Source organism: Trematomus bernacchii, unplaced genomic scaffold (assembly GCF_902827165.1).
Source record: "Trematomus bernacchii unplaced genomic scaffold, fTreBer1.1, whole genome shotgun sequence".
In the NCBI taxonomy this organism is placed as follows: Eukaryota; Metazoa; Chordata; class Actinopteri; order Perciformes; family Nototheniidae; genus Trematomus; species Trematomus bernacchii.
Genome location: NW_022988026.1, coordinates 15,588 through 28,981, shown reverse-complemented (window position 1 = coordinate 28,981; position 13,394 = coordinate 15,588). Strand labels below are relative to the sequence as shown.

Genomic DNA, 13,394 nt, shown 5'->3' with positions numbered 1-13,394 from the left:
AAATGCATGTATAATCAGGCGGTGATTTCCATCTCCTCTGAGTTCCCCCCCCGACCTGACACTTTATGTCTGCCTTTTATTTGCAGAGTGCATGCTGTCCATATGTTAGCCTAATAGTTGCTATAATTCTCAGTGTTTTATAAGCAGCTAGAGATGCGTTTTAATAACCCCTCACTAATGGGCTGACCCCCCCCCTGTATTTGCATAGAGATGAATTACTGCGGCCGGCTTGACGTGACTTTTAAAATATGATTGAGGAGGTTATTATTGCTGCACTATGATTCGTGTTAACAGGTTATTTTAGCGGCTAGTGCTAATAAAATACAGGGGGGGGGGGGTCTGAAGGGGGGGGGAGGGGCACGACCGGCTCTGCATCGTCATTAATCAAAAGAGAGGATCCTTTACGCTGAGACACCGGGGGACAGAATACGATACAAATGCAAATACTATAATAAAATACTTAAATAAAATATAGAAAATGTAAAAGATTTGAATTAAAAATAATAATAAGTAAAAATCAATGAAGTGAATTTAAATATATAATTACATTAATTTTTAAAAAGAAGATTAAATAAGAAAATAATACAAAGCTCAATAAATAATGAAGCAAATCTAAACAGAAACATAAATGTGTTCGTATTTAAACACATTATCTTTACTGACTTTAAATATTTCATATTTCTAATATTCATTGACATGTTTATTTATATGTATCAGAACTACAGGCTTACTTTGCTTTAAAGTGTTAAGTATTGAGACGAGAGCTGTCAGATTACTGAGGAACAGGAGGAGTGGGGACAAAGATGAAGAACCGGAGAATGGAAATATATATGTGTGTGTGTGTGTGTGTGTGTGTGTGTGTGTGTGTGTGTGTGTGTGTGTGTGTGTGTGTGTGTGTGTGTGTGTGTGTGTGTGTGTGTGTGTGTGTGTGTGTGTGTGTGTGTGTGTGTGTGTGTGTGTGTGTGTGTGCGTGCGTGCGTGCGTGTGTGCGTGTGTGTGTGTGTGTGAGAGGTAGAGGTGAGACATCATTACAGGAGATTATCTCTGAATAAATAGAGATTACATCTCCATGCTCCAACAGCAGCAGGTGAGCTCTACCTGACACACACACACACACACACACACACACACACACACACACACACACACATTAAGCTTGACACACACTATGTGTGAAATTAGTCTTGGGTCTTGGATTTCAATGGGAAAGTTTGAATAAAGGGTTAGGTGTAAACGCATCATCATGCCTACCATTAGCCACCTTTAGCTTAGCGGTGTTGATGTGAAGTCATGTGACCGTGCTGTAGTTCCTTTATAGCCCAACATTAGCCACCTTTAGCTTAGCGGTGGTGACGTGAAGTCATGTGACCGTGCTGTAGTTCCTTTATAGCCCAACATTAGCCACCTTTAGCTTAGCGGTGGTGAGGTGAAGTCATGTGACCGTGCTGTAGTTCCTTTATAGCCCAACATTAGCCACCTTTAGCTTAGCGGTGGTGACGTGAAGTCATGTGACCGTGCTGTAGTTCCTTTATAGCCCAACATTAGCCGCCTTTAGCTTAGCGGTGGTGACGTGAAGTCATGTGACCGTGCTGTAGTTCCTTTATAGCCCAACATTAGCCACCTTTAGCTTAGCGGTGGTGAAGTCATGTGACCGTGCTGTAGTTCCTTTATAGCCCAACATTAGCCTCCTTTAGCTTAGCGGTGCTGACGTGAAGTCATGTGACCGTGCTGTAGTTCCTTTATAGCCCAACATTAGCCACCTTTAGCTTAGCGGTGGTGACGTGAAGTCATGTGACCGTGCTGTAGTTCCTTTATAGCCCAACATTAGCCTCCTTTAGCTTAGCGGTGGTGAAGTGAAGTCATGTGACCGTGCTGTAGTTCCTTTATAGCCCAACATTAGCCTCCTTTAGCTTAGCGGTGGTGACGTGAAGTCATGTGACCGTGCTGTAGTTCCTTTATAGCCCAACATTAGCCTCCTTTAGCTTAGCGGTGGTGACGTGAAGTCATGTGACCGTGCTGTAGTTCCTTTATAGCCCAACATTAGCCTCCTTTAGCTTAGCGGTGGTGACGTGAAGTCATGTGACCGTGCTGTAGGACCTTCATAGCCCAACATTAGCCTCCTTTAGCTTAGCGGTGGTGACGTGAAGTCATGTGACCGTGCTGTAGTTCCTTTATAGCCCAACATTAGCCTCCTTTAGCTTAGCGGTGGTGACGTGAAGTCATGTGACCGTGCTGTAGTTCCTTTATAGCCCAACATTAGCCTCCTTTAGCTTAGCGGTGGTGACGTGAAGTCATGTGACCGTGCTGTAGTTCCTTTATAGCCCAACATTAGCCTCCTTTAGCTTAGCGGTGGGGACGTGAAGTCATGTGACCGTGCTGTAGTTCCTTTATAGCCCAACATTAGCCTCCTTTAGCTTAGCGGTGGTGACGTGAAGTCATGTGACCGTGCTGTAGTTCCTTTATAGCCCAACATTAGCCTCCTTTAGCTTAGCGGTGGTGACGTGAAGTCATGTGACCGTGCTGTAGGACCTTCATAGCCTAACGCTAGCTTCTTTCGTGGTGTTAATAACACGTGGAGATTATCTGCTGAACACGGAGATGTATTTATTTGTTGAATCTCTGGAGTCATTCTGCAGGTTAATGGAGGCTCTGCTCAGTGATCCCCTTCCTCCTCTTCCTCCTCTTCCTCCTCATAATGGAAGACCCTCTCCTTCCTCCTTATCTCCCGCTTGCAGGCTGTTTCAGGGAGATAAGACCCCCCCTCCTCTCCCCCCCCCTCAACACATGTCCCTGTATGTAATCTGTTGTAGAACATGGATGCCTCTATAGGCTCTTTATAAAGGAGCCCATCAGTCTCAGCTACAGGTGATGATCTACAGGTGTTCAGCTACAGGTGTTCAGCTACAGGTGATACATGCTGTTTACAACACAGAGAGGTGTGTCGCCTCTCTGATGGACCACACACACACACACACACACACACACACACACACACACACACACACACACACACACACTCACACACACACACACACACACACACACTCACACACACACACACACACACACACTCACACACACACACACACACACACACACACACACACACACACACACTCACACACACACACACACACACACACACACTCACACACACACACACACACACACTCACACACACACACACACACACACACACACACTCACACACACACACACACACACACACTTAATGTCTATCTGTTTATCAGCTAACAGCAGAAATAACTCACTGCTTGAATGAACTCAAACTATTCTTTGTATTTATTTATTTCTCACGTTCACTTTTCTTATAAATAATTGTATGTTATCCTTTTTTATTCATAATAAATTATTATTTTGAGTGCATTAGATGTCATGTGTTTTTAAGAGAGTGTTTAAAATAAAAGTCATTGTTATAATGATGGTGTTTTTCATGAAGCTGAGAAATGTGTGTTTTTAGGAGAAGTGTTTAAACTTAATTTCATTATAATCCTCAGGATGTTTTAAATGCACGAGGTGTGTTTAAATTAGAACGGATGAATTAGCATTAGTTTGTTTCTGCGCTAAACCACCACTTATTTACTCAAACTATTCATTGTATTTATGACTTTGCAGTATTTAAATTTTTCATGTTTACATTTGTTTTAGATAATAATATTTTTTTATTTGTATTCATAATATTGTTTACATTCTTCTATAAAATATTTCAGTTTTCTCTTTTCTTCTTCCTCCTGTAGATCAGAGGTTCATCCATGAAGAATCAAATGTTACATTCATAATCATATTTTTTATACATTCATCAGTTCAGTGATAGATTATCTGTTTGATATGTCCTGTTTCACTTTAATGATCAATCATTATAAAACATATATATTATTCTGAAATGGACCAATCAATACTTTTACTGTCTTTAACTATATTCTGATGAGAATACTTTTCTACTTTTACTCAAACCTCCAGAAGTGTATTTGAATGTTTTCTTTATGAAATGTGTGTTATTCACAGACTGATCATTGATTGGATGATCAATGATCATCCAATCAATGATCATCTGTGACGCTGAGTCTGCCCGGCAGCACGTTGTATGTATTACTCATCTACCCTCATTTAAAGGCAGACTTCCTCACAGAGCCCCTCCTCCAACACACACGGACGCGCACATGACCAATGAGGGCACGAGATAAGTCTGTGCCCCGATGGAAGGCTGACAGGCAGGTAGGCCATCCAATCATCTCAGCCGGGCCGGCTCAGATGACTGGTCGTGCTTTTTACAGAACTACGGCTTCAAAGCATTTCATGCATTCATTGCTATCGGGATGTTTAGAGCATCCATGGAATATAACAAGTGTTTCTGAAGTGAATTACCTACCCCACCTTTAAGTGTTATTTAATTATTAAACGTTTCGGTTTTATTTATTTTTTTAAAAAGTAAATAAAATAATTTCAGATTTTCATTTGATTTGTTAAAAAATTATCACAAATGTCTTAAAGTTTAAATTTAAGATTTAAAAATGTAATAAAACCAAATAATCTAAATCGATCCCAGCAGGAAATCCCATAATGATGATAATAATGAAGTGATATCTGAAAGCAGCTGATGATAAATGGACCGTTAAATTAACTCATTAATGACTGACTCAATGACGTCATTAATGAATGAGTTAATTAATTAACCAGGTGAGCTCATTAAGGGGGGGGGGGGGACAACAGGAAGCATTTGAGATTTTATTAAATAAAAGTGCATTACATTTGAACCCGCCGTGACACACAGGCTTCACACACATATAAATAATGTGGGGGGGGCGGTATGTACAGGTGGTGCGTTCAGGGACCACTGAGTTTATAGTCTCTGCAGTGAATACAAAAGGAAATGAAAGCTGGTCTGTACAAAAACACGGAGAATCACAGCGGGGGGTTCTGGGTATTTTTTACAAGAGTCCAAAGAACCGGAAAACCGTCAAACCGGAACCGGAAGTCTACGAACCGGAACCGTACGTCCTTCATCCATCACTTTGCAAACAAGAAATCCTTATAGTCTGAAAAAGTGCGACTCCGAGAGTTCGAGTTCGTCTCCAGAAACAGGAAGTAAAGGAATAAAAGAAATACAAATAAAATGTGTTTAAAAGATTAAACCAATAAAACGATTAAAGAAAATAAAGAAATGGAAATGAAAGAAATAAAATATATACAAATTAAGAAATGAACATAACAGAAATAAAAATAAGTGTATTTGTGTTGATGTGCAGATTAGGAGCTGTCATTGTCCGAGGCGTGCAGCGCGTGCACGGGCTTGTGCTTCTTGAGCAGCACGTGCAGCTTCTCGTCGTCAGAGTTGGGGTCCAGAGGTTTGTTGTAGTCTTCATCCTCCTCCTCCTCTTCATCAGAGCCCTTCAGCCTCTCTGTCTCTGAGTCCTGTTTCTTCTTCGCTGTCGCCATCTCCGCCGCGTGCTTCTTCCGCCACTTGGTCCTCCGGTTCTGGAACCACACCTGAGAACACACAGATAATAACACACTCATTAACACACACATTAAACACACACTCATTAAACACACACACACACACACACACACTCATTAAACACACACACATACACACAACACACACACACACACACACACACACACACACACACTCATTAAACACACACACACACACACACACACACACACACACACACACACACACACACACACACACACACACACACACACACACACACACACACACACACACACACACACACACACACACACACACACACACACACACACACACACACACACACACACACCCACACACACACACACACACACACACACACACACACACACACACACACCTGATGCTGAGATCTGCAGAAGTCCTTTTTTAAACTCCCTCTAATTTGCAGGATAAACTGAATAAACGTTGTTGTTTTTTTGCACGATTTAACTTTAAGAAACTGCAAATTATATATATAATAACACACTCATTAACACACACTCATTAACACACACTCATTAACACACACACATTAACACACACATTAACACACACTCATTAACACACACTCATTAACAGGGACGTGCATAGACATTTGGAGGGGCTATTCCTCTAAACCAGAAGACCTTTTGAAAATTCTAACTTGTTTTTAATGTAAAAAGTTCATCAAATCAAAACACAACCCGTCACAGTGACTCTCAGTTGACTTTGATGTCCAACTGCTCAATTCCTTATTCAGGCACATGTTGAGTTTAGCGGTCCATGACAGTATCTAATGTGAGTAACTATTAAAGAACCAAACCGTTCTGTTCTAACGTAGTTTGTACCTGCTGTGCAGACACTCTGAGAACTTAGGCTTTAAAGACAGAAGCACAATAACAAGTATATTTAGGTGTATTTTTTGTAAATAACCGACGGTGTCAAGAGGAAGTAAAGTCCCCTGGTCTGTCCCCTGGTCTGTCCCCTGGTCTGTCCCCTGGTCTGTCCCCTGCTCTGTCCCCTGCTCTGTCCCCTGCTCTGTCCCCTGCTCTGTCCCCTGGTCTGTCCCCTGGTCTGTCCCCTGGTCTGTCCCCTGGTCTGTCCCCTGGTCTGTCCCCTGCTCTGTCCCCTGCTCTGTCCCCTGGTCTGTCCCCTGGTCTGTCCCCTGGTCTGTCCCCTGCTCTGTCCCCTGCTCTGTCCCCTGGTCTGTCCCCTGGTCTGTCCCCTGGTCTGTCCCCTGGTCTGTCCCCTGGTCTGTCCCCTGGTCTGTCCCCTGCTCTGTCCCCTGCTCTGTCCCCTGGTCTGTCCCCTGGTCTGTCCCCTGGTCTGTCCCCTGGTCTGTCCCCTGCTCTGTCCCCTGCTCTGTCCCCTGGTCTGTCCCCTGGTCTGTCCCCTGCTCTGTCCCCTATCCTCTAACTGCAATGAGAAAACTCTACATCAATATAAGCATATTTAAAAACGGGGAAATTTCCGGGGACAGATTGACCCGGGGATTGGCCTCCAAAGCCAGGCAGGCATGGTGTGATCCTCAGAGCCATGTGAGGCCGGAGGGCTTTCCTTTGCTATCAGCTGTCAGATTGTAAACAAAGTCACGTGATTGGGGACAGATGAGAGCGCTGACGAGGTGTGCTTCAATTGTGGGCTTTGGCCTCTCCAGAGGGGCAGGTCAGCCAAGGAGGGCACGTCCCTGCTCATTAACACACACACACACACACACACACACACACACACACACACACACACACACACACACACACACACACACACACACACACACACACACCTGCAGACATGAAGCACCTTCTTTGACTTTTTTACACCATTTAACAAAAATATAACTTATATTTCCAGCCCCAGAAAAACATCGTTTCTCCTCCTGACTGCAGAATACAGAATACAGATGACAGATGATCTGATAACCAGCAGAACAACCGGAGACAGAGTCCGTGCTTCACGCTCACAAATAACACGTGATTTGTGTCCGCAGAAAGCTCAGCAGTCTGCTTCCACTCTTTATAGAAACCTCTACCGGCTTCACTCAGACAGACAGCAGAGGACCATCTCCTGAGTCCTGAGTCCTGAGTCCTGAGTCCTGAGTCCTGAGTCCTGAGTCCTGATCTACAGACTCAGGATGCAGACATTACACACCGAGTCACCATCACAGTCTGCAGGACCATGCAAACAGAAACCCGGGCTGAGGGTTCAGAATGAAACTCAAATCACTCCGAACATTTTCATATATTTTATAAATCCACTCTCTTCAGGATTTAACTCAGTTTGCAGGATTAGTGAAATAAAGCCTCAGAGTTCCTCAGACTGATCTCAGATCAGACTCTCTGTGATGTTAAATGTGAAGCAGCAGAAACACTGATTCTCTCCTGATGTCTGATCTCTGCTGCGGGGTTAATGAAACCCTCAGCCCGGGTCAGAGCTCCGGGACCCGGGTCAGAGCTCCGGGACCCGGGTCAGAGCTCCGGGACCCGGGTCAGAGCTCCGGGACCCGGGTCAGAGCTCCTGCATCAACTCCCTGGAGAACCACCAAATAAAGAAAAGACCCCCTCATGCAGATCTCCCCGTCCTCACTCTCTCTTTTAGATCTGCTTTAACACTCCACATGAAACTAATGCTGTTAAACACCATCTGCACACACACACACACACACACACACACACACACACACACACACACACACACACACACACACACACACACACACACACACACACACACACACACACACACACACACACACACACACACACACACACACACACACACACACACACACACACACACACACACACACACACACACACAAACCCTTATATTTGTAGTTCTGAGAAACAACGAGCAGAATTTAAACTGAATTCAAATCAATATAATATTTAAACTTCAACATAATGTGAATCAAACTTCATTTATGAAGCGGACTCGATGCAGAATGACGCGCTGCACGTGTTGCATGACACGTGTGTATTATGGGATGTTCCAGAGGCCTCGGGGTCACGTGATGCCTGAGGGTTCAAACTAAATAATGAAAAGCTCGTTTTTCATTTTCTGAAAATAAATAGAGTTGAAATGAAATCAGAGAAAATGTGTTTGAAATGATAACTGGTAAAGAGCAGGTTTTAAAAGCATCACATGTTCCGGGTCTGAGGAGTTTAAATAATAACTCCTCCTGATGAGGAAACATGTTTGAATGTTCAGGAAAGTGTGTCTTCAGGAATGTGTTAAATATCTGTTACCTCCTGCATGTTGGAGAGTCTCTAAATGCATGCTGGGAAATGTGTTTTTAAAAGGTGTGTTTAAATTAAAATGGATTAATTAGCATTTTCCTAAATGTGGAGGTAATTAATGTTATTTTGAGTTCATTAGATTTAATGTGTTTTTAAGAGAGTGTTTAAAAAGTCATTATTATCATTTCCGGTCTTCTTCTCTTTGGATCTTTTGAAAGTGAAGTGTGTGTGTGTGTGTGTGTGTGTGTGTGTGTGTGTGTGTGTGTGTGTGTGTGTGTGTGTGTGTGTGTGTGTGTGTGTGTGTGTGTGTGTGTGTGTGTGTGTGTGTGTGTGTGTGTGTGTGTGTGTGTGTGTGTGTGTGTGTGTGTGTGTGTGTGTGTGTGTGTGTGTGTGTGTGTGTGTGTGTGTGTGTGTGTGTGTGTGTGTACCTTGACCTGGCTCTCCGTCATTCCCAGAGAATAGGCCAGCCTCGCGCGCTCCGGTCCCGCGAGGTACTTGGTCTGCTCGAAGGTTTTCTCCAGAGCGAAGATCTGCTGTCCGGAGAAGGTGGGCCGGGTGTGCTTCCTCTTCCCGTCCCGGTCCAGCAGCACCGAGCCGTGGTCTGGGGGGGGGGGGGGGGGGGGGGGGCACGGGTTAATACACGCGTGTTCTCACACAGAGGGACAGACACGGATTTATCTGTTGTTGTGTTGTTATATTCCTGTGTCTCTGTAACCTTGGGTCTGAACGGCTCTCAGTGATTCCTCCACTCAGCGGGGAGCAGCAGTGCGTGGCTGCACCGCGCACACCACGGAAGACTCGTTAAGGGTTATAACTGTGGGCTAAACGTGACAAGAGTGAGCTGCTGCTGTTTGTCTGTCGCTGTTTGTTGTTCTTGTTGTGTCTGTTTTATCACGTGTTGTTGTCTTGTCCCTAATTGTCTCACCTGAAAATAAAAAGATATAGGCTATATTGAAAGGGAATAAACCATGTTCACGCACAGCTGAAGGGAGAGAAGCTGGGTCATACATGTTCTTCATGTAACCGGAAGAACCACAGAGCCAGGACAGGGACAGAGACGGTCCATCAGGGACAGAGACAGAGACCCTGAGTGAGACGTCCCCCTGCCCACATGCCTGAAAACAGTCCTAATAAACGCTCTGCTCGCACCCTGTGGAGCCTCTAGAGATACATGTGAGATGTGTTCTACAACATGTGAGATGTGTTCTTCAACATGTGAGATGTGTTCTACAACATGTGAGATGTGTTCTTCAACATGTGAGATGTGTTCTTCAACATGTGAGATGTGTTCTACAACATGTGAGATGTGTTCTTCAACATGTGAGATGTGTTCTACAACATGTGAGATGTGTTCTTCAACATGTGAGATGTGTTCTACAACATGTGAGATGTGTTCTTCAACATGTGAGATGTGTTCTTCAACATGTGAGATGTGTTCTTCAACATGTGAGATGTGTTCTTCAACATGTGAGATGTGTTCTTCAACATGTGAGATGTGTTCTACAACATGTGAGATGTGTTCTTCAACATGTGAGATGTGTTCTACAACATGTGAGATGTGTTCTTCAACATGTGAGATGTGTTCTTCAACATGTGAGATGTGTTCTTCAACATGTGAGATGTGTTCTTCAACATGTGAGATGTGTTCTACAACATGTGAGATGTGTTCTACAACATGTGAGATGTGTTCTTCAACATGTGAGATGTGTTCTTCAACATGTGAGATGTGTTCTTCAACATGTGAGATGTGTTCTACAACATGTGAGATGTGTTCTTCAACATGTGAGATGTCTTTTTACCCAGTATTGTAACAACAACGAAAAACAATAAAAAAATAAAGTTTAAATATTTTCGAATGTTTATTTAGTGTCTTAATTTCTCTTATTAGAATACCTTTATTAGTCCCCCTCCCACAGAGGGGGACATGTCCCCCTCTGTGGGAGGGGGACATGTCCTCTCTCTGCAGGAGAACCGGAACCGGGTCAAACCCGTGAGAAAGCTCCGTTGGTCGGGACATGGTCTTTAGAAATATTAATAATAATATTATTAATAATAATAATAATAATAATAATAATAATAATAATAATAATAATAATAATAATAATAATAATAATAATAATAATACATGTAATTGTGTCGCGCTTTTCCTAATGCTCTCGCGCACTTTGCAGAACACCAGAAACACAGAATTCCTGACCCTTTAAGAAATGAAGAGGAAACAAATATATCGTGACATCCCGGATACTTTGAACTGAAATGTCAAACGGACTTCTTTGTGAACACAGTGCGCGTTTCCCTGGAATAACGGAGATATCACAGGGTGCTGTTCAGAGAGTCCCGGACCGAGACAGAGACCCGGACCGAGAGAGAGACCCGGACCGAGAGAGAGACCCGGACCGAGAGAGAGACCCGGACCGAGAGAGAGACCCGGACCGAGAGGGTCTGAGGACACAAAGGGTCTGAGGACACAGAGGGTCTGAGGACACAGAGGGTCTGAGGACACAAAGGGTCTGAGGACAGAGGAGGTCTCACGGGACGGAATAGGACAAACCGGGACCAACCGGAGTTCAGACTGAAACTGAAACTGAAGGAGAAATGGTGCAAAAAAAGTCATTTTCGAGACAAAAAAGGAGAGGAATAAAAACCGTGAATTTACAATTTAGGAAAAATAGAAACAGAAATTTAAAAAACAATTAAGAAAGAGACAGTGATTTAAACAATAATGAAAGAGCAGGAGGAAGGAGGTGGGTATGAAATACCTTTGAATGATTAGCGGTTCACTTGATCAATAAATAATAGCCTGTTATTATTATTAGTTATTATTAGTTATTATTATTTATTATATCTTAACGGGTTTTATCTTTTATATATTTACTGCCATGTATTCTTATGGTTCTCTTGTTCAAACATCTCATGTCCTCCAGAGAGAAGGCTCCTCTCCTCTGTCTCTGGTTTGAGACTTTAGGAAGAGCCTGTTTCACACAATGTGTATTTAATTATAATTATTGCTTAAATAAAAACCTGTGTTATTTTAGATGTAATTATATTAGTATTTAAGAGTGACCGGTTCATTTATCATCTCATCATTTAAACACGCTTTAGTATTTCTAAATGTTAATGAATGAATTCTTATTGAAACTAAATCATCTCATTTCAATAAACCCGTTTCCATCATCATGAGATCATTATAGTTATTACCTTTATTTAACTAAATAACTCCTTTTCAGAAATGTAAAATATAAAACCGTTTCTAGTCCCGTTTGTTCAATTTATGGAACAAATAACTCTTTAAATCATTTAATTCCGAAATGTAAAATACAAACTGGTTTCCACGCACGGGGGGGGGGGGGGGTTAGGGTCTTATTCTAATTATTGCATTTATTTAACAAAATCACTCTTTTCTTCTCAGAAAGTGAAGTTTTTAAATAATGTAATTCCTCAGAAATGTGAACGCGTTTCCACGCACGAGGGTCTTATAATTATTGCATTTATTTAACAAAATATCTCCTTTTCTCCTCAGAAATATTGAATATAAACTCGTGTCCTCGCGGAGCAGCAGGTTTTAATCTAATGATTTAATGAATGTAATAAATAACTCCTAACTTCCAGTTTCTAAATAACTTTCTCCGCAGAAATTGAAGTTTTTAAATAAATCCCAGACATTTAAAATATAAACTCGTTTCCTCGGAGCTTCAGGATTTAATTCTAATTACTGCATTTATTTAACAAAAGAACTCCTTTTTTCTCCCGTTTTTAAATAACTTTCTTCTCAGACATGTAGAATCTGAACAGTTCGCCTCGCGGGGAGCGGGACTGCATTTTCTGAATGAAAGGAATAAAAGACCTCCTTTTCTCCTCAGAAATGTAAAATAAAGAGTTTTCCACTCACGAGGGGAGCAGGAGAAGCGCGCGTCCCTCCAGTGGGGGGGGGGACTCTGCAGGACCCCGGGCCAGAAGAGGGGGGTCCGGCCCGCGGGAAGCTCGCCGAGGGGCTTCGGGTACCGGGGGCTGAAGAACAGTCCTTGGGGGTGGCACCGGGGGGCCAGCGCGGAGCCCAGCAGCCCCCCCGGGCAGGAGGCGCTTCCTCCGGCCAGCAGCAGCGCGGAGGGCCGGCTCAGGATGTCGTTAATCCCGTGGGGGGTCGCGGAGGAACACAGAGCCGAAGAACAGCCCTTCAGGCCCGGGGAGCAACCGGCCACTCCCCCGGGGTTCGGAGAGGTGGAAGAGGAGCCGGAGGAGGAGAAGGCCGGGTACAGGGGGGGGGGTCTTCATCTCATGAGCCATGCTGTGCAGAGCCGCCAGGGGGGGGGTTCCGAGGAGGAAGCTCTGCCCGTCCATCGAGGATAACATCACGGACTACCAGGAGGAGCAGGAGGAGCAGGAGGAGGAACACCGGGACACTGGAGCTCTGAGGCCGGGGGCAGAGCCCATCTCAGCCCGGGACATCCGGGGGGAGACACGGGAGAGAGGAGTGCGCGAGGAGGAGACTGAGGGAGAGTGTGAGGAGAGGAGGAGTGTGTGAGGAGAGGACAGGGTGAGGAGGAGTGTGTGAGGGAGAGAGTAGGAGGAGTGTGTGTGTGTGTGTGTGTGTGTGTGTGTGTGTGTGTGTGTGTGTGTGTGTGTGTGTGTGTGTGTGTGTGTGTGTGTGTGTGTGTGTGTGTGTGTGTGTGTGTGTG

The 13,394-nt window shown here is 43.9% G+C and overlaps 1 protein-coding gene across 1 annotated transcript; it reads right to left on the bottom strand.

Moving 5' to 3' along the window:
• Positions 1-5,267: 5,267 nt before the first annotated feature.
• On the bottom strand, positions 5,268-13,056 carry nkx6.1 (NK6 homeobox 1). Its single transcript, XM_034117445.1, is given in 4 exon segments — positions 5,268-5,508; positions 9,147-9,319; positions 12,608-12,980; positions 12,982-13,056. Coding segments are annotated over 4 exon segments (861 nt in total). The 3' UTR covers position 5,268.
• Positions 13,057-13,394: the final 338 nt, after the last annotated feature.